This window comes from Haemorhous mexicanus, chromosome 25 (genome assembly GCF_027477595.1).
Source record: "Haemorhous mexicanus isolate bHaeMex1 chromosome 25, bHaeMex1.pri, whole genome shotgun sequence".
Taxonomy (NCBI): Eukaryota; Metazoa; Chordata; class Aves; order Passeriformes; family Fringillidae; genus Haemorhous; species Haemorhous mexicanus.
The window spans coordinates 6,782,197-6,810,192 of NC_082365.1; the positions used below are offsets into that span (position 1 = coordinate 6,782,197).

The window sequence follows — 27,996 nt, forward strand, 5'->3', positions numbered from 1 at the left end:
GGTCAGTTAATTTCTTCTACCCCCAGACTCTGTAACTCAAATTTCTCTTCCAAAACACACAGTGTCAAAACATGTCCAGCATTGTATCCTGAAAAGGGACCAGACAGGACCTTAAGAGAGATTCAGGACTGTATTAAGGTGGAACAAACAAGACACTCATTTGGCTTCTTCAGGCAAAGATGGCACCAAATGGACACCAAAGACTAAATTCACTGCGGTTTCTGTTGCCCTCAGCACTGTCACAGCTGTGGCAGTGTTGGGGAAGGAGAGTTAAAGGAGATGGAGAGGAACTTTTCATCAGGAACTGGAGGGACAGGACAAGGAGGAATGGCTTCCTACTGCCAGAGGGCTGGGTTACATGGGATATGGGGAGGAAACTGTTCCCTGTGAGGGTGGTGAAGCCCTGGCACAGGTTGCCCAGAGAAGCTGGGGCTGCCCCTGGATTTCTGAAAGTGTCCAAAGTCAGGCTGGATGGGGCTTGGAGCAACCTGGGATAGGTGGAACGTGTCCCTGCATGTAGTAGAGGCTAGAACATGGTGAGGTTTAAGGTCCTTTCCAACCTAAACCATTCCATGATTCTGTGTGTGAGGGCTGCTGGGGAAGAGAATGGCTGTGTCCCTCCTAGTGCAAGCAAGCACCAAAACCCCCAGATTGCAGGATCAGGGAAACAGAAGTGAGGGAGATGGAATTCACCATGGCAATGTTTAAGTTTGTGCACTTAGAAACTAAAATCAACAAGTTCTTTTACAATCTGGAAAAAAATCTCAGCCGTGCTGATGAATCATAGGAAGGATAAGAGCAGGACCTGGGCACTGCAGTGCTGGAGATAAAGGAAATTCTGGAATGCACCAAGAATGTACATTTCCTGTCAGGATGGGGAATATCTTTTTGTCACTAGGAGACTCACCTGGAGCACCTGGTGCCTGTGTTCAGGGTGGGATCTGGCCAGGAAGACAGGCAGAGGAGGTGATTAGGCTGAGGAAAATCCTAGGGGCGCTTGTTTTGTCAAAAAACACCAAAGGGCTCCTTGCTTGGATCAGCAGAGAGAGGCCTGGGAGCAGGCAGTAAATATTAGGAGGATGATAAAGGATGAAGAAAACCAGGATGAAGTTGGCAGGATAACAAATGGGTACAAAATGCTGGATATGGGGTAAAGCTGCCTGTAAACTTGGAGAGAAAAACCTGTCTCCTATCCCTGTGGGAGAGCTCCCACGTGCCAGTTAAGCTTCTGTATGGATTAAGGAAATGGAAAGTTGGTGCTGCCAGCCAAAGCCCAGGCTTAGGTCACTGCCTGGACCAGGAGCAGGGGAGACTCAGGAATTCCCTCTGTGCAGAAGAAAGGGATGTGTTTGGGGCTTGGCGAGGGCAAGTGGGAGTGTGTGAAGAAGAGCAGCTGCGGGAACAGCCCCTGAGGGTCTGAGAGTCGGTAGGAGCTCGTACAATCCCCAGGGAGTCAGGTCTGCAGAGCCCGGAGAACTCGCTACCTGCTGCCTCCATCCCACCGCCACCACCTCCAGCCCTTTCCTGTGGGGCTGAGCTCATCGGCTAACAGCACCGATCTCAGGCTACAGCGGGATAAAGATGAAAACTTCCTCTGGAGTGCGTGCTTCCTTGCCGATTTTAGCCAAGAGCTGTCACTGTCACAGCAGAGGCTCCCCCCATCCCTTTGCAGCCACGCTGCCCACTTTAGTAGCCCCCCCAGCCTCCATGACACAGGCTTGGGCTGCCTCCTCCACCCCCCATTCCCGGCCTGCCGGCTCGTGCATTTTTCCCTGTTTTCTCACTAGGTTGGCCCATTGCCTTTAAAAGGCGAAATGCTTCGGACTAAATTTGGTCATGTAGCTCTGCACGGTTCCCTGGAATGTCCTCGGGTTTCAGGCTCCTCTGATAGCACCATTCCCCGCCTCCCCCCGGGCTCCATTGGCTTCCCAGCGCCCGAACCGCCACTGGATCCTGTTATTGGCCAACTCTTGGACCGAGGAGTGTCCCCTCTGGATAATCATCGTATCTCGGGCTGGAGAGCTGCTGAGATTTAACACTTCAGCACCTGCTGCCGTTCGGGAAGCAGCCTTGGAGCTTCGGCTTCTTTTTTTTCTCCTGCTTTGGGTACCACACAACCGCCACCGTGTCTCGCCAGCGAGCCAAGATGTCCAAAGTGGCCAAATACCGGCGACAAGTTAGTGAAGATCCAGATATAGACAATTTATTGTCCACTTTGTCTCCAGAGGAGATGGAGGAGCTGGAAAAGGAGCTGGATGTGGTGGATGCGGACGGGAGCATCCCTATGGAGCGCAGTCAGACAAACCAATCAGAAAACTCCTTACCTGGCCCACAAAACTGTGACACGGCGCTCAGCCACCACGACAAGGACACCAGGAGGCTCCTGCAGCGGGAGCACTCGGTAGACGTAAGTCACGTCCCCCACTGCTGCTGCGGGAAAAGTGGGAACGCGCCTCAAACCCACCCCCCCCCTTCCCCTGGGCTGAGTGAGGGACGAGATGGAAAACACAAAACCTGAGAAAGGTGTGCATTTGCTGAGGAGGAATAGCTGTCCTGGAGAGACCAGGGAGCTGGTCCTGGCACTCTGGGAGGGAACAGGGTGTCCCATAAAATCTTCATGTTACCAGCAAAGCCAAAACCTGTGCTAGTGCCAGGGATTTTCTCCCTCCCCCTTCTCTAACATCCCTGGGCAGGGCTGGGAATGGAGCTGGGATTCACAGGAGGCTGCTGGAGGGGCCGTGCAGTGACAGCGATGCATTTTTTCTTTTCTTTTTTTCCCCTCCCTCTCCTTTGGAGATCTCTAGACTCTTGATCCTTTCAGTTCTTCTTATGCAAAAGATTAAACAGTCTCTGGTTCTTCTGGAAAAAAAATGTTTCCAGCTCTGTGGAAATCACATTGAAAAGCAGGTTTTACCCCGTGCAATTTGTTTTGCATTTATTTTTCACTTAAAATTCCTTCTTTTAGTTTGATTTGGGTACATTTATCTCCCTGTTTGCACCTGGCAAATCTTTTAAGAGTTTGCTTGGAGCTCGAGAGCTTCATGTCCGTCCTTTTCCTCTTTTTGTGTTGTGCCTTAGTGGGAGAGAGTCCTGCTTTTCTGTAACATTTATTAACCTCAGTACTAAGAATATTTGGTATGTGCTTTGTGCGTGGAAGCCTGGGAAGTATCTGGTTTCCCTAGTTTTCATGGCAGGCTGAGCCAAAAAAATGAAAAACAGTGATTCTGCAGCAGCTGATACATGTGGTCATGGGTTAGTTTCATGTCACAGGCAGGATTCACATCTGCTGTGCCAGGGCAGGGCTGGAGAGTTTTGGCAGCACAAGCAGTGCCAAATATTGTGGGGCACTGCTCTGGTCTGGCTCTGATTCCAGATCTATTCGAGGTCACCCAGCTGTACCCTGGGTCTTCCAGCTGGGTAATCAATCTGTAACTACCCCAGAGCACTTGGATATTTCTCTTTCTGGATATTTATGGAGATTATATAGAGGGTCCTCTCCTGACTGTGGCATAGACACCCTTATTCCCTTCTAAATATTGGGATGAGTGGGAATGAAAATTGCACCAATAGGAAAAGTAACTGAAGCTTGATTTTGGAGAGCTGAATGAGGGGTTAAATAAATTGTTCCTTCCCACCCCTGTCCTGGGCAGCCTAGGAGCTCACTCTGGCTCTGAGGATAAGGAGCAGCTTTCACTTTCTATATGTGGTGCTTGACATGGGCTGGGGGACAGTGAGTGCCGTGCCCCTCACCACAAGGGCTTTGCTTTGATTTCCTCACAAGTGGAAAATTTCCCTATGGTGGGACAGTGCAGGTACAAACCTGCCTGGAGAGGGAAATGCTTTTATGTAGGACCAGCCATTCCAGTGACCACTGTTTTTCAGGTGATCCCAAGAGGTGACACTAAAAAAATCTACTTTTTCGTGTGGGGGGACATTTGGGGTTGACATCATTTGTGTTGCTGTTTCAGTGTTAACTGTTGGAACATGAGGGGTTGATTGGGAATTGGCATAGGGAAGTGTCCATGACCAGGAGGAAGGGAGGAAATTTGTGAGTTTTGTTAAAAAGAGATCCGGCAAACTGCCTGATTTAACATAATGTTGTTTGGAAATGCCTAAGAGTATATGTGCAGTGGGAGAAGACTTGGGGTGTGGAAAGGAATGGCCCGGAGAGAAGAGACACCTGAGTGAGTGTGTAGGGCCCTGGCTGGAGGGGAGAGCAGCATAAGGGTCCTGGAAAATCTCCTGCTGCCCTCTGAGTTAAGGAGGTTCAGGCTGTGGAAGACAAAGCAAGTTGGCAGCAGGTCAAGTTTGTCAGTGGAAATGGCCCAGTTTGATTGTATTGCAGTAACTGGATAGGGCAGACTGACTTTCTTCTTCTATTTCAATCCCTGAAGGCCAAGGGGAAAAAAGTATATCCTACACCCCTTCCTCCCTGCCATTGTTAGGATCTGGGATTAACACCTAGAAAATACCAGTTTACAGCGCTGGCACATCAGATCGTGCTGATGGTGGAGTAGTGCCTTCTTCTGCCATGGGGCCCAAGGATGGGGTGGAATGGGATTGTCAGACCACAGGAACAGTCACAAAAAACAGTGCAGGAAGCCAGTGGTCCCCTCTGTCCAAGAAAGCCCCAGGGCTATGTTTTGCTGAAGGATGGAATGAGAACATGGAGCCATCCAGAGCACCCCAGGCAGGTGTCGAACTCTCCCCCAGCTGTTCAGAGCTCTGAGGTCTCCAATGACGAATCCCTCTCATGTGTCAGAAGATTTCATGCTGTGCCAGCCAGCACAGGCAAGGTGGCTGCCCTCCCACGGGCTTGGCATTCCCCCAGGGTGTGTAGGCATCACCCCATACCATGTCCGTCCCAGCCCCTCTCATCAACAGCTCCCAGTATTCTGAAGCAAATCCAGAGGAGGTCACAGAGATGCTCTGAGGGCTGGATCTCCTCTGATCTGGAAACAGGCTGGGAGAGCTGGGGACGTCCAGCCTGGAGAAGAGAGGGCTCCAAGGAGATCTCCTGAAGAGACATCACAGACACAGGATAACATCTTCTAGATGTTCACAGGTAATTCCCACTGGAATTACCTCCCATTCCTTCCCTGACCTTGTGCCTGTGCTTCACCACCACCCTCCCACCCCCTGCCCTGCTCACACATCTGCTTCTGGCTTGCAAAGTTTCTTTTGATGCCTTGAATTAGAAATGCCAGGCACTGTGTCTGTGATGGCTCTTCAGTAGGGAGGGACAGGAGGGCAGATTCTCATCCTTGAACTACACAGAGTTTATCTGTTCTTAGTTCATGGAATCATGGAATGGTTTGGGTGGAAAGGGACCTTAAAGTTCATGCCATTCTAACCCTGCATGGGCAAGGACACCTTCCACTATCCCAGATTGCTCCAAGCCCCATCCAGACTGGCCTTGGACACTCCCAGGCATGGGGCTGCTACAGCTTCTCTGGGCACCCTGTGCCAAGGCCTCAGCACCCTCACAGGGAACAGTTTCCTCCCCATATCCCATCCAACCCTGCCCTCTGGCAGTGAAAAGCCATTCCCCATTGTCCTGCCTGTCAGTCCAGACCCTTGTCCCAAGTCCCTCTCCAGCTCTCCTGAAGGTCCTTTAGGCACTGCAAGGGACTCTGAGGTCTCCTCGGAGCCTTCTCTGCTCCAGGTGAACACCCCCAGCTCTCCCAGTCTGTCTCCAGATAAGAGGGACTACAGCCCTCAGAGCATCTCTGTGGCCTTCTCTGGACTTGCTTCAGCAGTTCCATGTTCTTCTTATGTCCTCCCTGCTGTTCTTCCATACCTCCTGATGGGAATCTCTGTTGTGGGACATTATGTGTTAGCTGGGATGTGCAGGAATCCCTCCAAAGTGCAAAATAAGTTATTTTGAACAGAAAGGTTGAGTTTCTGCCCATCTCGCTGTTCTTGCTGTCATTGCTCTGTTCTTGGACTGGCTCCAGGCACCTACATTTCCACCTAAATACTGGGAGAAGTGGATATATTTAGAAATATTGTTAACTACATAATAACACATCTTCTTAGTGATGAAAAGGGCAAACTAGGGTAACTAGGAAGCAGATTATAAACAGCCCAAAATAGACGTGAGCTTTGCCCCAACCTTTCCACACTGGGCAGCCAAATTCCCATCTTGGTGATGCAGTAGTAAATTAATCTTAATTTTGTCTTGCTAATGAGTGGAAGTATAACCCAGGTCAAGGCTGGGGCTTGGGCCAGTGCCCCTCTCTGTATGTACTCAACAAGGTCCACGTGTCACGGAGGCTGATCATGAGTAGATAAATGAAGAGATGATTTCTATTGGCTCATGGCTCTTTACTGTCACAGGCAAAGCCATAACAAGAAAAATTCCAGTTAGAAACATCCTGTGAAGTTGGTGCTGTGGTATTAAACTGCCAGAGGGCAGGGTTAGATGGGATATTGGGAATACGTTCTTCCTGTGAGGGTGGTGAGGCCCTGGCACAGTGAAGCTGGGGCTGCCCCCTGCCTGGAAGTGTCCAAGGCTGGATTGGATGGGGCTTGGAGCAACCTGGGATAGTGGAAGGTGTCCTTGCCCATGGCGGGGAGTGGAACAGGATGATCTTTAAGGTCTCTTTCCACCCAAACCAGTCTAGGATTCCATGAGTTACCTGGGGCACAGCTGACTTGCTGTCAGTTGAAATCCTTGTGTCATGCCTGGGATTTCTGTCCAGAAGAGGAAAAGCTGTGTGTGCCAGGGCACAGGGGCTTTGTGCCGCTGTCCCTGTGGGATGGGTTTCTCTGAGAGCTGAGCTGTGTGAGGAAATGTGGTCTGTGGGAGCTGGTCCAGTTCCTCTATTGCTGGTGACATCTATAAAAACCATGTGTCTGTGTAGAGAGCACAGTTATAGCCTGAGAAAACCCCATCCATGGGGTCTCTTCCATGATGGTCTTTAAAGGAATGATCTTTAAAGTCCCTTCCAAGCATAACCATTCCATAATTCCATGATCTTTCCCACTGGCATTTGTTTAGCCTTAAACACTCTCAGGGAACCTCTGCCAGATGGGACCTAGATGAGAAGAGCTATCCCATGGGAAGGATCTCCACGTGAACCACACATGCCATGGACGGGTGCTTTGGTGTACGAGTCCTCCTTAGCAGATGCCAAGTCCACAACAGGAAGTTTTACTTTCTGAAGCATTCCACAAAATCCACCTGCAGCTGTTCTTGGGTTTCCTTGGATTCTCACCTGACCTCACCACAGCACCCTGGTGACTCCCAAAACACCAATGGCAGAGGCAGCTCCTCCTTGTGATTTCCCTTCTCTAGCATCACTGTCTTCCCTGGGAATGGATGGAGCCTTCTTCCCTCAGCTCATATAATCCTGGAATATCCTGAGTTGGAAGGGACCAGCAAGGATTACTGAGTCTAGCTCCTAGCCCTGCATAGGGCAACCCCAATATCTCAACCACCATGTGCCTCAAAGAGTTGTCCAAATGCTCTTTGAAGCTCACCTGTAAGGGGAGGACACCTGCATGCCCCGATCTCATTAGAGTTCCCAGTCCTGCCTCCCATCAGGGCTTGTTTTGATTTGATTGCATGCAGCTTCAAGCAGGGATGGCTGGGAAGTGCAGGAAAGTTGCATGACAGAGCATTATGCTGCTTATAGAGGAGAATCATTCCAGGGCCACAAACCCAATTTTTTATGAAGATACTCATGTCATGGGTGTCTCTTTCCATGGAAGCCCACTGACCCGCTTCCTTGAGAAGAAGACTCTGAACAGGGGATGCTGGATGTCAGGGCAGTTTTGCACAGCCAGATCCAGATGTGCACAGCCAGGGTCAGATGTGCACAGTGCAGATGGTCCCTGTATTTTTTTCTCATGAAGGCTGGACCCCCTTCACACAGGAGAAGCTGAGGTGGTTCAGTTATCTTCCAGCACCTTTTCGCTTTCTCTCAGATATCCCACTCCCCAAGTGCCCTCCTCTGCAGGCAGGACCTCCTCTTGTTCCAGGTCCATGCATCCTTATCCCTGCAGGCTCCTGGGAATGTCTCCATGTCCCCAAGCTCTCTTCTTGGGAGCTGGACAGGCTCCTTATGGCCTGGTCTGGATGCAGAGGGAAAAGCAGTGAGCTCAGAGGGTTTATTTAGTCCAAATTCTGAAGGATGCTGGTGCCAGAGGACAGCAGGTCCTGGAGAAGGATTTGTTTTTACAAGACCATGGGAAGGTCTTGTGAAAAGTCCTGCCTTCCTTTCTGACTCTCTCAGGCTTGGAACTTGCTGCTGGGGGATTTTAATCCAGTCACCTGATTTCCCTCTATGGAAAGTGGAGATCCTCAGCAGTGAGCCCTTCAACACCACAGGCAAACAAGCCAGGATTTAAATTTTTTATTCATGCTCAAAGCTTGTCATCTTTTCATTAAAATATCTGGATGGAAAAAAGGACCTCTTATTTAACTTGCTGGTTCAGAGTCGAGGGAATTTGCAAACAAGGGTACAGCAGGGGTTATATCATTCCTTGAGCATCTTCCCAGTTTGTCCCTAACATGTGTACTGAAACTCTGCTCTTCTGTTTATCAGCCAGTTCTCTTGACTGCCAAGACCATTCCTCCTCCCTTCCAAGAGTCTTCACTAATTCTCAGCTCTTGCCTTTCTTCTAGCCATGTCCTGACCTGGTCTCTTTTCCCTCATCAGAGAATCTTCATGATTGGAAAAGGCCACTAAGATCATCAAGTTCAAAGAATCCCAGAATCCCAGACTGGTTTGGGTGCAAAGGGACATTGGAGCCTATCCCGTTCCACCCAGCCCTGCCATGGGCAGGGACACCTTCCACTTGGAGCATCCCAGGATGCTCCAAGCCCTGTCCAGTCTGGCCTTGGACACTTCCAGGGATGGAACAGCGATGGCTCCTCTGGGCAACCTCTGCCAGGGTCTCATCTCTCTCACAGGAGAGAACAGACCATATTGTATTGTTCTGAACAGCTTCTGGCCTCCCAAAAGAGATTAAAGGGGTGAGTGACACTGGGACATCCATCCAGAGGCTTCTCCAGTGGCTTCCGGCCCATGAATGAGCAGTGGGTAAAGCTGTGGGTACTTCCACTAGCACACAGAGAGGAATAGAGCTGGCAGCTTCCTGGGCTTTGCGTTCCTCCATGGATGATACCCAGGATATCCAAACTAGTCACACATTTGGAAAGAAACCAAAGGTATTGAGCCATTCCTATTTGGTCCTTAAAGGAGGCTACAGAGGGTCCCTCCAGCTGCGCAAGTCACTCTCCAGCTCCCTGACAGGAGGGAGCAGCCAGGTGGGGGTCAGGCTCTGCTCCCAGAATTCAAGTTGGACATCCCAAGGAATTTCTCCATGGAAAGGGTGGTCATATATTGAACAGGACAGGACTGCCCAGGGCAGTGGTGGAGTCCCCTTTCCTGGAGGTGTCCAAGGAATGCCTGGATGTGGCACTCAGTGCTCTAGGCTGGGTTACAAGGTGGGGGGATTGGTCACAGATCAGACTAGATGATCTCAGAGGTCTTTTCCTACCAAATTGATTCTGTAATTCTGTGAAGTCCAGGAGACCCCTTTCATTGCTTAGTAATGAAAAGTGTTGCCTGTGCTCTGTGTTTCATTCTGAGTTTCTGAAAAAGTCCCAACCCTGTCACAAGAGGGATGAGGAGCAGCAGCAGGAGCTGTTACCTGCAGCAGATGATAAAACAACCCTACAAGGTTAACATAGAGGCAAGAACAATCCCATGACAGCTCCCAGAAGGATCTGCATTGTGGAGAACAGCTGAAAAATAGGAAGTGACAGCACAGGCATCTTTGAGCTGCATTTCTAAAAAAATGGTGTGTGAAAAACCTTCACAGCTGGATCAGTGTTTTTGTGATGCCCTTGGGGGCAGAAGCTTTGCTTTCCTTGTTTTTCCTTTTGTGACCAGGGTGAGTTGCAGCACAAAGCATTCCCAGTGACTTGGAGCTCATGCCAAAGGCACACACAAGTCTGGGAGATCCACGGTCCATCTAAGGGCACAAGCAGGGAAAGAAACCCATGGATTTCTAGTCAATTGGGAAAGAAAGAGTAAAAATCCGAGTTCTGTGTTTACATAAGGCACAACAGGGATGCAGATAAATCCATGGAAGTGTTTGGATTGTTTAGCTTATATGGGCTGAGCTGCCCAGGAGGTTTATTATGTGTTTATGTTGAGCTGATAAATAGACATGGAGGAGGAGAAGAGCTGGGTCCGTTATGTGTCACTCTCTTTCGCAGCACTATGACATCACTTGTGTGCTAAAACTATCTCAGTGACTCAGCTTCCAGCAAGGCGCTGGGATTAACCGGTCATATTGCTCCAGCCCACCCTTTGCTGTGTGGGAATCGTGGCAGGGTGGAGCAAGAGGATCTCAGTGGCAGGGCATATGTTTTGAAGTCAAGGTGTGGCTGGCAGGATGGTGGGGGACAGACACACCCTGGAGGGTCAAGGGTCCTGCTCTGTCCTTTCCTCTGCCCAGAATGTGGAGCAAACAGGGATGAAAACAGAAAGGAGTTGGAGCTGTGGAAACAACAAGAGCCATGATGTGGCAGCAGGACCAGGGCAGTGCCCATGCCCTGTGCTGGCACTACTGGTGTCACACCTTCAATCCCGGTAACAGTTTTGGGCTGCTCAGGACAAGAAAGTCATTGAGTGGCTGGAGCAGGACCAGAGAAGGGAACAGAGCTGAGGAAGAGTCTGGAGCCCCAGAAGTGGCTGAAGGAGCTGGGGGGGACTCAGCCTGAGGAGAAGAAGGCTCAGGGGGAACCTTGTGGCTCTGCACAACTCCTGACAGGAGGCTGCAGCCATGTGGGAGTCAGGCTCTGCTCCCAGGGAACAGGGACAGGAGGAGAGGAGACAGCCTCAAGCTGTGCCAGGGAAGGTTCAAGTTGGAAACTGGGGGAAATTTCCTGCATGGAAAGGATTGGAAAGCACTGGCATAGGCTGTCTAGGGCAGAGGAGGAGTCACCATCCCTGGAGGGATTTAAGACCTGTGTAGATGTGGCTGTTGTGGATGTGGGTTAGCGGTGAACATAGCAGTGCTGGGGGAATGGCTGGACTTGAGCTTAGAGGCTTTTCCAAACATAGTGATTCCATTACTCTGTGATTTCCTGAAACACAACTGGAGAGGCGCCAGCCCAGGTCATAGAGGTGTCCTGTGCAGCCCTTTGACCATGCGTTGAGCAGCCCAGAGCTTATGCACAGTATTTGGGTCAGGATTTATGCTGCATGCTGCTGAGGGCTCCAAGGGGTCCCTCCTCCTGACAGGGGCACCATGGCATATGTTGGACATGCCCAACACAGGAATGAGCACGTGCACAGCCATGGCAGCCTCTGTCAAGGAGAGTGATTTGCCATTTTCTTCCTTACAGGGAATTTCCCAGTTCCCAAGAATCAGAGATGGTGACCCCTGGCATGCCTGGCTGTATGCCTACTAAGTGCTCTGTCCTGGGATGGAGCACCCATGTGGTGCCAGAGCCTGAGGAGCTGGTGCTCCTGCTTCCCACAAACTATTTAAGGGAATGACCAGCAAAACTGGTCTCATGCTCCAGGTAGGCACTTGGAGCTTGGCTCATCTCACCTGCTTCAAGGACCTGGGATCATCTTCCAGCACAAGGTGCCCACTGCCAAGGGGTATCTGTGATGGTTCCATGGGCTGCTGGATGGGCACTGGATACCTGCACCGGCAAGGGGCCTGGAGATGTGCCCATGTGTTGCAAAGAGGCTGGGAGCAGTGTCCTGCTCCTTGACTGATGCATTGTTCACAGAGGTCTTAGGATGAGGGAAGAGACAAGAATCTTGACTCTATGTTTCAGAAGGCTTGGTTTATTATTTTATGATATATATTACGTTAAAACTATACTAGAAGAATAGAAGAAAGGATTTCATCAGAAGGCTTAGCTAAGAATAGAAAAAGAATGAGTAACAAAAGTTTGTCTCTGACCAAGACAGTTTAGACAGTGGACTGTGATTAGGTATTAATTAGAAACAACTAGATGAGACTAATTACAGATCCACCCATTGCATTCTACAGCAGCAGATAAGAATTGTTTGCAGTTTGTTCTTGAGGCCTCTCAGCTTCTCAATAAAAAAATTTTAAAGAAAAGATTTTTCATAGAACATGTCAGTGACACTTGACCATCCAGCATTTATAACACAGAGGATGGAAATAGGATTAAAACTTGCTAGGGCTGAATTGCAATTCTCCTGTTCCTAAAAATTCAATGAATGCTTTTTGTGGGCTTCCCACAAAGTGCACTGGGCAGAAATCCAGCCTAGAGGTGTTTGTAGTGTTAATTGCTGGGATTCCCTGCCCTTTTCAATCCCTGATGAAAAGGAGACAACCATGGAGAAGGTCTCATCTTGGGAATATCCAGTTCAGCCATGGCAGTGCCAGTAGAAGGGCTGGGAATACAGCAAATAGAAGAGAAAAACCTGAACTTCTAAAACTTGATTTTGTTAGATGAGAAGAAGTTCCCATTTGCATAGTATTCAGTGGCTTTACAGCTTTCTGGAAGATGGCTGCATCTCCATGGCAGGGCTGGAGCTCTTCTGTTAAAGGAAACCAAGTTAAAACATTTATCGCCTTAATTCAGGGGGAAAAAAAGAGGCATAATCAGGGCCAGAAGCTGCCCAGTCTCTGGAGAACAGCTCTGCATCTCAGAAAGGGGACTTTTTAAAAACATTGCCCTGAGACATGCAAAGACACAGTGATATTTGGGGTCAGAGAAATCTGGGCAGGAGGGAAGGGGAAAAGCTGAGTTCCTTGTTAAAATGATAGGATAATATGTGAGGCAGGACAGGGCAGGGAATTGCTGACATCTCTCTGGGCTTTAGCACACAGAGCATGGCCAGGGGTCATGTATGTCCCAGTGCTGAAAGCTGAGGTCCTTTCAAATTTCCTTCCTGCCAAAAGAGTCCAAATGTGCCAAGAGAAACTCTTGGCTGCCTGATCCTCTCAAGGAGCCCTGTGGATGTGAGCAGGGTCTCCCACAAAGCTTTTCACAGTATTTGCTCTGAGCTGAGGAGCAGGAGGGTTGTCCAGGGTGTCCCAGAGTCAGCAGAAGCCTCACAATCCTTCTTCCTTTGCAGGTCACTGGCAATCCAGGTTCAGCAGCTCCCAGGACTCAGCCAAGGACACAGCATTCTTTCTGGGAATGTCCTTGGCTCTGAGTTGTCCCTAGGCTACTCAAAACTGTCTGAGGAATGGAGGAAAAGAGCTTAGGCAGCTTGTTGTGGTTTGGCTTGACTCTAGCAATCCTCTCCAGGAGCTGGTACCCAAATACCAGGAACATCAAACAACCTGCAACCCCCCTGCTTTTGCCCCCAGCCACCTCGACAGCTTCTCCATGCAGTGGGACAGTCTCAGAGGACATCCCTGTCCCTTTGGAGCTCTCACAGGACTTGTGCCCAACCTCCTCAGCCCTAGGGTCACACTGAGGGGTGGAGGGATGCTGGTGCCTTGCTCATGGGCTCTGGCTGTGATTTGGGATAGGTGGGTGGGACAGAGGGAACATAGGAGTCCTCGGAGTCTGGCAGATAGGCAAGTGTCTCCAGAGAGTGATGCCCAAAGTTAGAGTTAGAGTCTTGTGGTAGCTTTGGAGACTTTATAGGGCTTGGCAGCAGCACTATAAAGGCTGTAGGACAGACTGAAACCCTCCAGGAAGTGAAAGAAGATCGGCTTGTTAGTCAAGGATCATAATTATCCCTAAACCTAAATCATTCAAGTAACTCAACACAGTTTCCTTCTCTCACCAGTGTGGTCTGGGACCCCCACAGCTGACCAAGAGATTTGGGTGAATTGTCTGTCTGTGTCTCAGAGGTCTCACCTCATTCCTGGGCTTCCCCACTTCCCCATTTTTCCACCACCAAATGCCACTTAGGATTTGTGTGGGACTAATGGAATTGTGCTAGTGTTGTCTAAGCCATGCCATGCCAAGAGATGATCTGGAAAATGTCTCGTAGGCTGAAGGAGGAATTTATTATCCCAGCAAAGGCTGGGAGAGAGGAACAGCCCCTTGGCCTGGGTGTTATTCCCAAGTCTGCAGCTCTGGAGGGGTTGCAGTTGCTTTGCAAGGAGCTTGGTTCTGCTGGGACAGTCTTTGTTGGTGGCCAGATCCACATGGCAGACAGCCAGCATGGCCCTGCCTGAGGAGCTGCTGGAAAGGAGGGACGCAGTGGGTCCCCAGAGGAGGGTCGTTGTGGGCTAAAGTGCATGTGCAGAAACCACTATCAGCCACCTAGGGGCTGACCCTAGATTTCCCAGCAGTACAGATGATTGGGATGGACCTGATCCTGGCTCAAGCTTCCCCTGTCATGCTCCTGAGGTTCTCATATCATCACAGGATGAAGTCCTCACACTCAGCTTCCAGAGGCCCCTAGAGCTGCAGGTGACATTATGGACTGAGCCAGTGTCATGGCTGCAGGCTGAGTTGAGTTCACTGTTCCTGGAGCCACTTTCACAGGAGCTGCAAGTGCAGGTTTGGCCTTTCCTTATGGGGACGAGCATGACTCATGTCCCCAGCAGTCACCTGCAGAGAGGAACCTGTGGACTCTTGAATCATGGAATGGTCTGGATGGGAAGGGACCTTAAAGATCATCCCATTCCATCCCTGCCATGGGATGCCGTTCACTGTCCCAGGTTGCTCCAAGCCCTGTCTGACCTGGTCTTGGACTCTTCCATGGATGGGACAGCCCCAGCTTCTCTGGGCAACCTGGGCCAAGGCCTCACCACCCTCACAGGGAGGAATTCCTTCCCAGTATCCAACCTATCCTTGCCCTCCAGCAGTGAGAAGCCATTGCCCCGAGTCTGTTCTCCAGGCTCTTGTCCCAAGTCCCTCTCCAGCTCTCCTGGAGCCCCTTTAGGCACTGGAGGGGACTCTAATGTCTCCTCGGAGCCTTTTTCCTTCCAGGCTGGACACCCCCAGCTCTCCCAGTCTGTCTCCAGATAAGAGGGGCTCCAGACCTCAGAGCATCTCTTTGGCCTCCTCTGGACTCACTCCAGAAGCTCCATGCCCTTCTGATCTTGGGGTCTTCTGGCTTCCCAGCCAAGCCCTCCTTGAACCTGAATGGGGTACTCCTCCCTTGAGCCAGCACGGAGCTGCTCATGCTCCCAAGATTCCATCCTCACATCATGTTCTTTGCCTGAGCCAAGCACATCCTGCCGTGGTGAGACCATGAGGGACTCTTCCCAGGACATACCTCTGAAAATAACTGCAAGTTGGGGAAAGCTGGCCCCTACAAAGACTAAACGTCAGCAAATGCATTCCCATATGTCTCCTCTGCCAGGGACTGATGTACCAGCAGCTGCTGAGCCACCAAGTGCCCCTCTTCTTGGGTACAGGATTTGTGAATCCCTGGGTAACTCCTCTCCTCTCCTCTCCTCTCCTCTCCTCTCCTCTCCTCTCCTCTCCTCTCCTCTCCTCTCCTCTCCTCTCCTCTCCTCTCCTCTCCTCTCCTCTCCTCTCCTCTCCTCTCCTCTCCTCTCCTCTCCTCTCCTCTCCTCTCCTCTCCTCTCCTCTCCTCTCCTCTCCTCTCCTCTCCTCTCCTCTCCTCTCCTCTCCTCTCCTCTCCTCTCCTCTCCTCTCCTCTCCCTCTCCCTCTCCCTCTCCCTCTCCCTCTCCCTCTCCCTCTCCCTCTCCCTCTCCCTCTCCCTCTCCCTCTCCCTCTCCCTCTCCCTCTCCCTCTCCCTCTCCCTCTCCCTCTCCCTCTCCCTCTCCCTCTCCCTCTCCTCTCCCTTTTGCTTGGAAATCTGCTCTGGGCCCAGCAGGATGACTGTGCCCACCTTCCACCTGCTAAACAACCAGCCAGATCAATAACTGTCATTAAACCAGCCATTTTCCACCCCAAAATGAGCTGTGGGGCTTTTGGGGCAGGAAGTGAGACCCTCACTCCACCTCCAGATTCATTCTCCCCATCCCCAGCTCTATCCCCAGCCCCATCCCTTGCTCAATGCTGGAGCGAGTGCTTGGATTCCAGGCAAGAAGTTCCCAGTCTCCTTTGCCTTTTAAGGCAACATCTGAGTGGGTTTGAGGGTTACAAATGCTAACAAGCCATGGCAATGCTCATTTTAGTCTATTTAGAGGAAACAGGAAGGCATTTCAGTTCATCAAAACACTGGTGATTAATCAACCGACTACCAGGCTGTTTTCATTAGGCTTATTTTTAAAGGTCTGACATGCTGTGTAAAAATATTCCCCTAATAAATGTCCTTGTGGCAGAGGGAATGGCACAGAGGGGGTGCAGCAGCACTGGTTTCCAGGTACCCAAGGTAAATAAGCCAGTGAGCAGAGAGAAATGAGCAGGCAGGACTTGGGATAGCCACGAAGAAGGGACAGCTGGCCCTGGGCTGCAGGAGAAGCTGTGCTGGTGGCCACGGGGGCAGCCAGGCATTCCAGAGCAGGGGTAAGGTGCTTTTCTCTCTCCTGAAATACAGCTCTGCCTCCGAGCTCCACTTCCAGTTGCACTTCCAGCCTGGAGGTGAGGACTTTGGAATTATCACCAGTGGTGGGCTGGTGACACCTGAGGCTGGCTGCTGCAGATGGGCTGGACCAGTGGGACACACCAAGAGCCCTGGAATGGTGGAAAGACAGGAGGAGACAAAGACATGTTCCCTCTTGGGCACACATGTGGCCTTAGGCAGGGTCCGGAGCAGACCTGCTTTGGAAATGACCCCAGGCTCCAGCAAGGAATGGAGATGGGCCACAGTGACCCTTGGTTTTAGAAACACAGATGTGGTTTCTTGCCTGAACTTTTTTTCCTCCTGATTCCTGCCCCTCTGCTGCCACTGGGGTTCATGCCAAGAGCTCTCCCAAGGCAGCTCCACAGGAGATGAAGCAGGCTGAACCCCTCTCATCCCCTGCAACCATCCAGCACTTCTTCCAATAACCTGAAGCTCTTAGATGGGATCTTCTGATGCATCCCAAATTTGCTGTAAGCAAATGATGCCACAAGTGGCAGAAACACCTGTGATGGTCATTGCATATCTGTTGCATTCCCTTGTTCCCATGCCTGGGGCCACAGCTGGCTCCTTTTCCCCCAGGTTCTTTTCCCTGACTTCTCCCAGCTCTCTTTCTACTGATTCCTTTTCCCCCACCTCTTTTCCCACATCCCATTCTCCGGCTCCAGGTCTCTTCTCCCCCAGACCGCAGCACGTGGACACTGGCCACACATACATGGGTGGAAGCTTGAACCACATAACAGGACATACCCAGCATGTGCTGCAGCAGCTTTCCCAAGTAGGGATTTTCCATGGATTTAATTTTCTTCTAGTTTAATTTGCTTGGAGTAAACCATCACCTTCTCCAAGCATGGGAGAGGTTGCCGGTCATTCTCACCAGGGTTTTTCTCTCTCTCTCCAAGCTCTGTTCATCCCTGGCCAAAGCCTTTGCTCTTTTTCATCTTGGATGTGCCCAGGGTGCTCAGGGGAGATTCCGAGCTCACCAGTGTTAGGCTGGGTGAGCTTGGGCTGGGAAGGAAAAAGATTTTTGCAGCAATTGGCATGGAGATGAGGCTGCTGGCTCTGACTCGATGGGTGCTCAGCCTGGGGTCACCAAAGGGTCACAGAGCCCTGAGGAGGGTTAATGTCCCTCCTCAGAGGAACCTGCAACCTGGGCACTCCCAAACACCTTGGGGAGGCCCTGTTGGGTACCAGCAGGGCAACACCAGTGTCCTCATCCCACAGTCCTCCTGCCAGGGCTCTTCCTCCACGAAGGTGCTTCAGGATGTCACTGAGCATTTGTGCACCATTCTGGTGCTGGGAATAGACCACACCTTGGTGAGAAGGACCCCTGTCTCAGTGCCAGAGGAGGTGGCATCACCTGCTCCCTGCAGCACCCAGGACTGGGGTGCATGGGAGCCCCATCCCTGGTCCCTGGGGTGGCAGCAGTGGGGGCTGTGTGGACACCAGGCCAGGCTCTGTAGGGGTCTGGCAGGAGCCTTCCTGTCCCTGCTCAGCCTTGCACCAGGAGCCAAGAAATCGCTTAACTAAACAAACAAGCTCTCGTCCCTGATGGCATCTGTTTATACACCAGGTACAAACAGTCCCCAGGGCTGCCCATGCACAGCCAGTTCTTTCAATAAAAATCTGCCCCTGAGGGCTGGCAGTACTGCATGTGGGGAAAGCTCAGCCTTATGCTGCCCCAGCATGGACACTGTGGAGCACCAGGATGAAGAGGCCAGCCTGACTGCAGATTGTGGTGTCAGGATTCAGATCTGGGGGTTTCAGGCACTGGGTGAAGCCACAGTGCTGTCCTGATCATGAGAGGGTCCAGGGAGATTGTAAAGGCATCACAGCTGCATCTCCCAGAGGCATCTTCCTTCCTCCTTTCCCTGGAGTCCTAAAATCCCCCCAGCAAAGATGATGAGCCAGGCCAGTGCTGAGGACCTGTGTGTTCCCTAGCGGTGGAGGAGGGAGAAGGGCTTTTAAATTGCCAAACCTTGATGTTAAATTTATGGTAGTATCCTCCAATGTGCAGCAAACTTGGTCCCAGTGTCAAGTTCATCTCCCTTCAGCCACCTGAAGCATTGGTTCCTCTCCCTTGGGAATGGATGTGTTCCATATGATGGAATCCCAGACTAGTTTGGGTTAGAAGGACCCTTAAAGTTCATCCCATTCCATCTCCTGCCATGCACAGGGACACCTTCCACTAGCCCAGGTTGCTCCAAGCCCCACCCAACCTGGCCTTGGACACTTCCAGGGATGGGGCAGCCACAGCTTCTCGGAGCAACCTGTGCCAGGGCCTCCCAACCCTCACAGGGAGAATTTCTTCCCAATATCCCACCTAACTCTGCCCTCTGGCAACTGCCAGAGAGAAGGATGGGAACCATATAAAAGGTTGAACCAATGCTGATGGAGACCCTGCCCAGCCCCTCAGCCTTGGTTGAAGGCTGCAACAAGGCATTGGCTGTGTCCCCAAGCTGCTGGAGTTGGCTATGGCCAGCAGCAATGCCCAGGACAGGCTGTACCAAGGGCAAGGGTCACATGCTTGTAAAAATGACCAAAACTTCCTTCTGACCTTCCCCTAGACTCTCCAAGCCCTTCCCTCTTATGATGTCTTTGGACACTGGGAGCAGATATGCTGGGAGACCCTCATGCATTAGAAAGCTATAAATGCCATGCTCCCATTTCCTTGGTTTTCTGCTCAAAAGTGCAAACTGCTGTTGAAAGGAGAATGGTTTTGCAGAACCCAGGGTTGGAGTGACTGCTGAGTCAGCAGTGTCACTAGGGACACTGCTTTGGGCTCTCCCCTGCTTGCACACACATCCAGGACAGTGTGGAGAGTGTTGGGCTACAGACTGGGAAAAGCCACCAAGCATCCAGCTGGAAACCATTTAGGAAAGGTGGGAAAGCACGTGGGGCTCACAGGGAGACAGGCATTACCTCCATCCCTAGTTAGAAAAATGATTAAAAAATTATGACATAGAGGGGGTATGAGAGAAAGTGCCTCCTACACCTTGTTAGTTTATGGCCTGTCAGGGAGGGTGTCCTGCAGACCTCCTGAGCCCTTTGGGAAGGGGGACTGGAGGCAGAAGGAGGGCAGAGCTGCCTTAGAGGGCTGCAGCAGGACCTCATCACACCTGGGTCCTGCAGGCTCCGCCTACATTCAAGGCAGAATGCTGAACCCTTCCCTGGAGCTGGGACCTTGGCTGGGCCAAATATTCCTCTTCAAAGGCCAGCCACAGGCTGCAGGATGTTCCCATGTGACAGAGGTCAGTGACAGTGGAACTGAGGTAGCAAGTCTGTAGGTCAGAGGCACCTGTTTCTGTAATTCCCAGGTGTTTTTCTCCCACTAGGAAAGCAGGTCAAGCAAGAATAAGGGAGACAAAACTCAAGAAGAAAAAGGAAAAGAATCTCCTTCCAAAGAACTGGCCCAGAAACAAGATGCTAAAGTGGGGAAAGACTCTAAAAAGGAAGAAAGTGTTCAGAAAACAGACCTGAAAGGTAAAGCTGAGACTGAGACCAAGAGCAAAGAGAACAAAGCTATGAATGATAAAGTCAAGGCCATGGAAAAAAAGCTGATGGGGAAGGACAAGAAGGAGGAAGAAAATGGTTCAGTGTTGAAGAAGGACACAGGGAAGAACAAAAAGGAGGAAGAGAAGAGCTCAGAGCTGAAGAAAGATGCAGGGGAGGATAAAAAGGAAGAAGAGAACAGCTCGTGTTTTAAAAAGGAGGATGCAGGGAAGGATAAAAAGGAAGAAGAGAAGGTCTCAGCAGCAAAGGAGGAGACAGAGATGGAAAAAAAGCAAGAAGAAAAGGATTCAGCATCAAAGGACACAGGGAAGGACAAAAAGGAGGAGAAGAGTTCAGAATCAAAGAAACAGGCAGAAAAAGACACAAGAGGGGAAGGTAAAAAAGAAAATTATAAAAAAGCAGAGGAAAAGGCTTCAGCTGTGAAAAAAACCACGGCAGATGAGAATGATAAATCCCAGACAGAAGCAGAAAAGGCAGAAAAGGTGGAGGACAAACAGAAGGCCAAGGCAGCAACTGGGAGCAGCCCTTCCTCCAGCAGCTCTGCAGATCAAGCCAAGGACGATGAAGCCTCCAGCATCTTTGATGAGCTCATTGAGAAGGTGAAGAACAACGACGCTGAGGTGACCGAGGTCAATGTGAACAACTCCGACTGCATCAACAACGAGACCCTGGTGCGCTTCACCGAGGCCCTGGAGTTCAACACTGTGGTCAAGGTGTTTGCCCTGGCAAACACCCGTGCTGATGACCACGTGGCCTTTGCCATTGCCATAATGCTCAAGTCCAACAAGGTACTGACAAGCATCAACTTGGACTCCAACCACATCACAGGCAAGGGTATCCTGGCCATTTTCCGGGCCCTGTTGCAGAACAACACACTGACAGAGCTACGTTTCCACAACCAGCGGCACATCTGTGGGGGGAAAACAGAAATGGAGATTGCCAAGCTTCTGAAAGAGAACACCACACTTCTGAAGCTGGGTTACCACTTCGAGCTGGCTGGGCCACGCATGACTGTCACTAACCTGCTGAGCCGAAACATGGACAGGCAGAGGCAGAAACGCCTCCAGGAGCAGAAACTGGCACAGGAACGGGGGGAGAAGAAAGACCTCCTGGAGGTGCCCAAGCCTGGAGCACTGACGAAGGAGTCCCCCAAGGCATCCCCACAGCCATCCCCCAAGGCTTCCCCCAAAAGTTCTCCCAAGAAAGGAGGGGCACCCACCATGCCACCCCCACCTCCTCCTCCACTTGCCCCACCACTGATGATCAACGAGAACCTGAAGAACTCACTCTCGCCAGCCACACAGAGGAAGTTGGGAGACCGGGCGCTGCCAGTCCAGGAGAAGAACTCTCGAGACCAGCTCCTGGCAGCCATTCGCTCCAGCAACCTCAAACAGCTCAAGAAGGCAAGTGCAGGGCCAGGTGGGGCCCATGCACAGGGTGGGGCTGGGGGCTGAGGTCACAGTCACTGTCACTCTGGCAGTGTCCTTCTCTGGAGTGGGGTTGTGTCCAACCCCTGCACAGGGGCAGATTCATCCCTGGGGAAGGAAGATCCATCCATTAATACCATCCTGCAGAGCAGATGGGGCCAGCAGGTCCATCCTTTGGCAGAGCATCCAACAGGAGATCCATCCCTTGGCAGAGAGCATGACAGGTGCAATCTATCCCTTGGCAGAGCTCCTGTGTTGAGCAGATCCATCAGGGTCCAGGGGCTGGGACACAAGGCAAAACCCATCTGTAAGTTATAACTCACTGGGCTCTTGATATCTTGTTTTGGCTGAGCCCATGCCCCTGGGGTAGAAGGTGGCCCAGGATGGCTAGAGAGGTTTCATCTGCATTTGAACAACTGAAACATTTCTTGATGTCAGCTCTGGTCTGGACTTGACTATACCTTTTGAACTGTTTACATATGAGTGACTGAATGTTGCTCTGAGGGTACTGACACAGCACTTGAGGACGAGCAGAGAGGTGTGGCCTACTTCTCAAAACAGCTAGACTTAGCCAAGGGTGGCCTGGGTGCTTGAAAACTGTGGCAGCAACTGCCCTCCTAATAAGGGAGGCCCATAAATTCACCCTTGGGCAGCACATTGTCAAGTAGGTACCCCATGCAGTAATAACTGCTGGAATAAAAGGGCCTAATGCTGGTCCCAGCATGGAGCCTTGAAATGTCTCACACACTCCAGGTGGTTTGTGTCCCTGCTGGGCTGTCCACGGGCTGGGGACAGCCAGCCTGGCCAAGAGAAAGAGGTCATTGAATGGTTTGGGTTGGAAGAGATCTTAGAGATCATCTCTTTTCTGTCATGGGCAGGGACACCTTCTACTAGCCCAGGTTGTTCCAAACCCCATCCAACCTGGCCTTGAACACTTCCAGGGATGGGGCAGCCCCAGCTTCTCTGGGCAATCTGTGCCAGGACCTCCCCACCTTCACAGGGAGGAATTTCTCCTCAGTAGCCCATCTAACCCTGCCATAGCTGTCTCTACACCATGTCAGCTACATTCCTGCACCCCGTCCCATTGCTCGCCCAGTAATGGGGTGTGCTTCCCTGCAGGTGGAATTGCCGAAGCTGCTGCAATAGGGAGCGTGAGGATTTTTCCCCTGCAGCCCATGGCAGACCCCCAGACACTCACCTTTCTCATGACAAGCCCTTTGGAACCTGCAGTGACCGACGCCAAGGAACAGGGATCTCTCTGGGACACGGAGGATGGGCCAGGCCCAGCAGGACATGATGGAGGAGGTTGTATTTATTTTTTGATGGTTGTGAAGCCTTCAGGCTCACTCTTCTACCAGCACTGTGCCCCACCGGAGATGCCAAGAATAGAGCAGGGGTCTGCAGAACTGATCCTTATGGAAATCCCCCATCAGAGCATAACAAAGGGGTTTGGCACCCCACTCTATCCAGGGTCCAGCCTGGGGTGAGCAACAGTACCCCCTGCGTTGGGGGGGAGCAGGGGACTCCCAGACCATCATCACATCACCACAAGGTTTCTGGGTGTCCAGCAGAGTTTTGAGATTCAGGCACAGCAGTGGCTGCAGAGTCGGGGATTCAGGCTTGACGTCAGGAGCAATGGGAGTGTGGGAGAAGGGAGCAGCCAGGGAGAGAAGGAGCATGGAAGTGGTGGGACACAGGGAGCCAGGCTGGGGCCAGGAGCTCGGGGCATCTTGTATGCACCCATAGCACTGCAGGGGGACCCCCAGAACCCTCAGAGCATGGAAACCAAATCCGCCTCAGAGAGAGCAGGGAAATCACCAGCTCGGGGGGGGGGGGGGTAGTGGGTTTTGGGGTCACGTGATGCCCATCCTCCTCCCCTGCCATCCTTCCTGTCGTGGCACCTTGATCACGATTTGTATGACTGTGGCCACTGCATCAGCAATAAAGCTCACCCAATGCTTCCTGTGCCTCTGGGCAGGTCCACGCCCCCAGACCCCAAATTGAGGTGCAGGGGGTGTCTGGGAATGGAGTCAGCAACCTCAGCCAGGGGCAGCTCTTCCCTCTCCCACACCCATAGCCCACCCTGAACTGGGCACCCTGGGACCACCTGGACAACGCAAACTGGGTGCCCCTGGTCACCCACCCAGAACCCCTGCAAATGGGGCACCCAGGACCCCCCAAATGGGACAGCCAAACCCCTGAAATGGGGCACCCTGCTGCTGCTGGACACAGACAATCAGGCACCCAGAGCCATGCAGACACCCCAAAACTCTGGAGTCATGAAGAACTGAACACCCCAGGACCACCCCACAGTCACCTAAAACCCTTTGAGTACACCCAGAACTGGGAATCCTGGGGCTGCCCCAGGGTCACCCAGAACTCCAAGGTAATCCGGAACTGGGTGCCTCAGGGTCACCCTAAAACTCCGGGATGACCCCAAAACTGAGCACCCCAAACCCCCGGGGTCACCCAGAACTGCTCTCCCCCCTGGCACCACGGGGCGGGGGCCGTTTTGGGGATGCAGCAGCACACGGGTGTTCCCCGGGAGGCTCCCCCTGCTCCAGGACACCCACGTGCGTGGCTGAGAGGAGGCTCCCGGTACAGGTGAAACGCCGTTTTGGGGGGCATTTCTGCAGCCGCGCACAGCCGTAGCCCCAGCGGGAGGAGCAGTATCCCCGCACCACGGGGTTCCCTTGCCCCCAACTCCTGCCCCTTGGGGCGGCCCCTGCTAACGCGGGCACCGCGGGATTCGGCCGGCTTCCGCATGAGAGCACCAGGGGCGTCACCCGAACACCGACGGTGTCACTAAAACCAGGGCGGGGGCGGGGCGGAGCGGGACAGTGCAGCCCCCGAGGAGGAGGCAGCGGGCCCGGCAGGGGGCGCTGTTAAACTAGCCGGGGGCGCTGCTGTGCGCGGCGGGGCCGGAAGGGGGCGCCGTTAACGCACCGGGTCCGCCGTTAAAAGCACCGGGGGCGGAGCGGCGTGGCGGGGTCAGCAGGGGGTACGGTGCAGCCCCGGCCCGTCCGATCCGTCCCGGATCCGCTAGGGGCAGCGCCCGACGGGGGCTGTCGGGGGTGTCCGGGTCTGCTCCCCCCGCTCGGTACCGGAGAACCGGCGCAGGGCACACAGCGGCGGCTATGGACGGCGGGGCGGCGGCATGAGGCGGCGGAGGCGGCGGGGAGCATGGCGGCGGCGGGCGGCGGCGGGGCGCGGCGGGGGCTGCTGAAGCGGAAGCCGAACTTCACGCTGCAGGAGCTGGAGGTGCTTATGAGCGAAGTGCTCCGGTACGAGCCGCTGCTGTTCGGCGCCGCCGCTGGTACCGTGAACGCGTACGAGAAGCAGAAGATCTGGTGGCGGATCACGCACAAGGTGAACGCCGCCGGCCGCCACCAGCGCGACATCGGCGAGGTGAAGAACCGCTGGCGGGGGCTACGCCGCCGCGCCGGGGACAAGATCAGCCGGCACCGGCTGGAGCGGCAGGGCCCGGCCGGCAGGGCCGCCGCCAGAAACGGGAACACCGGGAGCACCGGGAATAACGGGAGCAACGGGAACGGCGCGGCCGAGCCCGGCCCGGGGCCCGCCCCCGCCCCCGTCTGGGGTCCTCGCGGCGCCGCCGGAACTGACCCTCCGATGCGCAGCGCCGAGGGGTCGGCACAGCACGGTGAATGTGCGGGCAGCGGCAGCGGGACGGGGCAGGGACACGGGATGCTGGGCCGGGACGGAAGAGTAAAGAGACGTACATGGAGGACGCGGACACAGACATGCGGGACCGGGACTAGGACAGGGGAGAGCGGGTCAGGGTCATGGGGATGCTGGGACTAGGTTCCGGGGGGACCGGCAAGCAGACACAAGCGTTGGGACCGGTACAGATGTATGGTGGGACAGGGACATGAAGAACCAGGACACAGACATGGGGCAGGGACTTGCTGGGTGACCGGGATGGCCATGGGGGATGGAATAGGGGGCCATGGATGAGTTGGAATGGGACATGGAGAAATAGGTTTAGGAAGTGGGGACAAGCAACAGGTACATGGGAACGCTGGGACCAGGACTATGCATGGAGGAATTTCTCCCCAGTATCCCATCTAACCCTGGTATCAAGAAAGAGGAGGAGGATTAGCACCAGAACATGCAGGACCAGGACATGGACATGGGAAACCAGGACACAGACACAGGGCCAGTGGGACTGGGAGAGGTTGGGAGGAAGAGGGACACAAGGGGACCGGGAAGTGAGGGGATCAGGATACAGGAGACCACGATAGTGACGTGGAGATACTGTGACCAAGATGTGGGGGTCCAGGACACAGACATGGGGGACTGGGACTTGGATGCAAGAGAACTGGGACTGAAACAGGTCACTGGGACCAGGACAGTTGCATGCAGGGACACAGGAGACCAGGTGTGTGGGACCAGGAAAGGGACACAGCCAGACCAGAACACGAGAGCAGGTGCATGGGGAGATGGGGATGGAGACTCAGGGGACCTGAATCAGCACCTGGAGAACCAGGATACAGGGCATCAGGACAGGGACATGAGGAACTGGGACAGGGACACAGAGGCACTGGAGGCACAGAGGCACTGGTCCCTCCAGTACAGGGACATGGAGTAACCAGGACATAGGGGACCAGGACAGAAACATGGTTTTGGGACAGGGACACAGGACACCAGGACCAAGAGCAGGGAATGAGGAGCAAGAAACTGGGAGCAGGACAGGTGTGTAGAGGGATCAGGACAGGAACACAGGAGATTAGGGCCAGGGCAGGGACACTGGGACCATGCCATGGGGGACAGGGACATGGATACAGGGGACAATGGCAGGAGGATTGGGACAGGAACATGAGGGATATGGGGGCATCCTAAGGCATCACTTGGCCTGGGAACATACATGGAGGGACTGGGACACAGATCCAGGCAAACAGGACAGGGATGTGAGGGGACTGGGACCAAGATGTAGGAAAAACCAGGACCAGGACACTGGGACTACTAGAGGTGCATGGTAAGGACTGGTGCAGGAACAGTGGGGCAGGGACACAGAGGGAACATAGAGTCAGGGCAAAGGGATACGAACATGGAATATTGGGACAGGTGACAGGGATGTGGGAGAACCAGGACAGGGGCATAGGTGACAGGGAGAATAACAGGATACCAGGACAGAAGGGTACCAGAATCAGGACAAGGATATGGGTGACTGGGATTAGGACAGGGACAAAAGGCACAGGGTACTTGGACCTGGACAGGCATAAGAAGGGGCTAGGAACTGGGCAAAGGTGTGGTGGGACTGGGACAGTGACATGGGGCAGGACCAAGACAGAGACAAAGAACATTCCAGTACTGGGACCAGAACAGGGACATGGGAGTTAGTGGGGTGAGAACTGGGACATGGTGGTACCAGGACCAAACAGGAACATAGAGGCAACCACATTCAGAACAGGGATATGTGTGGACTGGGGCAGGGATGTGGGGGTACCAGGACCATACAGGCACATGGGGACACCACATTCAGGACAGGGTTATGGGAGTGCTGGGAGTAGGAGAGGGACAAGGCACAGGGAATGGGGTTGAACTGTCATGAGGGACATGGAACTATGGAGATAGGTATAGATGGAGCCGGGCCTGGGTGCAGGAGAGGGGATGTATGTGCACAGGGATGGAGACAACAGGGTCTGTCACTTGGTCCGTGGGGCACCGGGGACACGGGAGATTTCCTGCAGCTCCCCCTCGGTCCCACAGGTGTCAAGGAGGAGCCGGTAAAGGAGGAGCCTTTGGAGGTGAAGACTGAGCCCTTCCACCGCCCCGCTGCCGACGGCGTTCCCGGCCGCCGCTCAGACTGTCGGCGGCCCCGCACCGGCATCAGCCGGCCAAACGAGCTGTGCGAGGGCTGGAGCCGGAGCCCCCCGCGCTCTGCACCCACCGAACTCTCCCTCGGCGACCTCCGCGGGCAGCAGGAGCCGCTGGGCTCCGACTTCCCGAGTCTGCTATTGGAGCAGGAGGCCGAGCAGCTCAGTCACTGCGGCGCGGGAGAGGCGGGGCCCCCCGGGGGGCTGGACGGGACCCCCGAGTGCCCCCAGCTCAGCCTCGTGCAGTCCAATGAGCGGCTGGTGCAGGAGATGCGGGCGTTCCGCCGGGAATACGCCGAGAGCCGTCGGGAGACCACGGCCGTGCTGCGCGGCATCGCCCAGGCGCTGAGCGGGCTCAATCGCAGCCTGGCCGAAATCCGTGACATCTACCTCCGGGAGCGGGGGGTCCCCAAATCCTGAGCCTCCCACGCAGCTGGCTGTGTACACACACCCCTGCCCCTCCCCCCAGAACCCACGTCGCTGCTTTTATTATTATTTTTATTATTATTTCTTTTCCTGCCCGTCCCACTTCAATAAAACTCAGAGCTGCACCCCCACGGCTCCCCCCACTCCGGGCACCTCAGACGGTTTTTGGGGATGATGCAGGGGGCTGGGAGATGGGACAGGGGTTTGTCCTTCCAGGCGGCTCTGTAGGGCTTTTCTCCTGGACTGATGGACTCTGGTCCCAAATTTAGCCAGCAGTGCTGGCAGGGATGAATCCCACCAGGAACAATGATCACCCACCCTCCCCCGCTTATTCCTGT

At 53.4% G+C, this 27,996-nt stretch overlaps 2 protein-coding genes across 3 annotated transcripts; both read left to right on the forward strand.

Annotated features, from left to right (window-relative positions):
- The first annotated feature begins 1,923 nt into the window (after nucleotides 1-1,923).
- LMOD1 (leiomodin 1) lies at nucleotides 1,924-23,356 on the forward strand. The gene is made up of 3 exons (XM_059867473.1): nucleotides 1,924-2,407; nucleotides 19,791-21,371; nucleotides 22,515-23,356. The coding sequence occupies exons 1-3, from the start codon at nucleotides 2,147-2,149 to the stop codon at nucleotides 22,539-22,541; spliced, it is 1,869 nt and encodes a 622-aa protein (XP_059723456.1). The 5' UTR covers nucleotides 1,924-2,146; the 3' UTR covers nucleotides 22,542-23,356.
- Nucleotides 23,357-24,339: 983 nt separating this feature from the next.
- Nucleotides 24,340-27,783, forward strand: LOC132338193 (myb-related transcription factor, partner of profilin-like). Of its 2 annotated transcripts, none has more exons than XM_059867474.1 (2): nucleotides 24,340-25,062; nucleotides 27,126-27,783. In XM_059867474.1, the coding sequence occupies exons 1-2, from the start codon at nucleotides 24,579-24,581 to the stop codon at nucleotides 27,650-27,652; spliced, it is 1,011 nt and encodes a 336-aa protein (XP_059723457.1). In that variant the 5' UTR covers nucleotides 24,340-24,578; the 3' UTR covers nucleotides 27,653-27,783. The 2 variants fall into 2 exon arrangements, with proteins under 2 accessions (XP_059723457.1, XP_059723458.1); XM_059867475.1 differs by having other exon boundaries at nucleotides 24,341-25,056.
- Nucleotides 27,784-27,996: the final 213 nt, after the last annotated feature.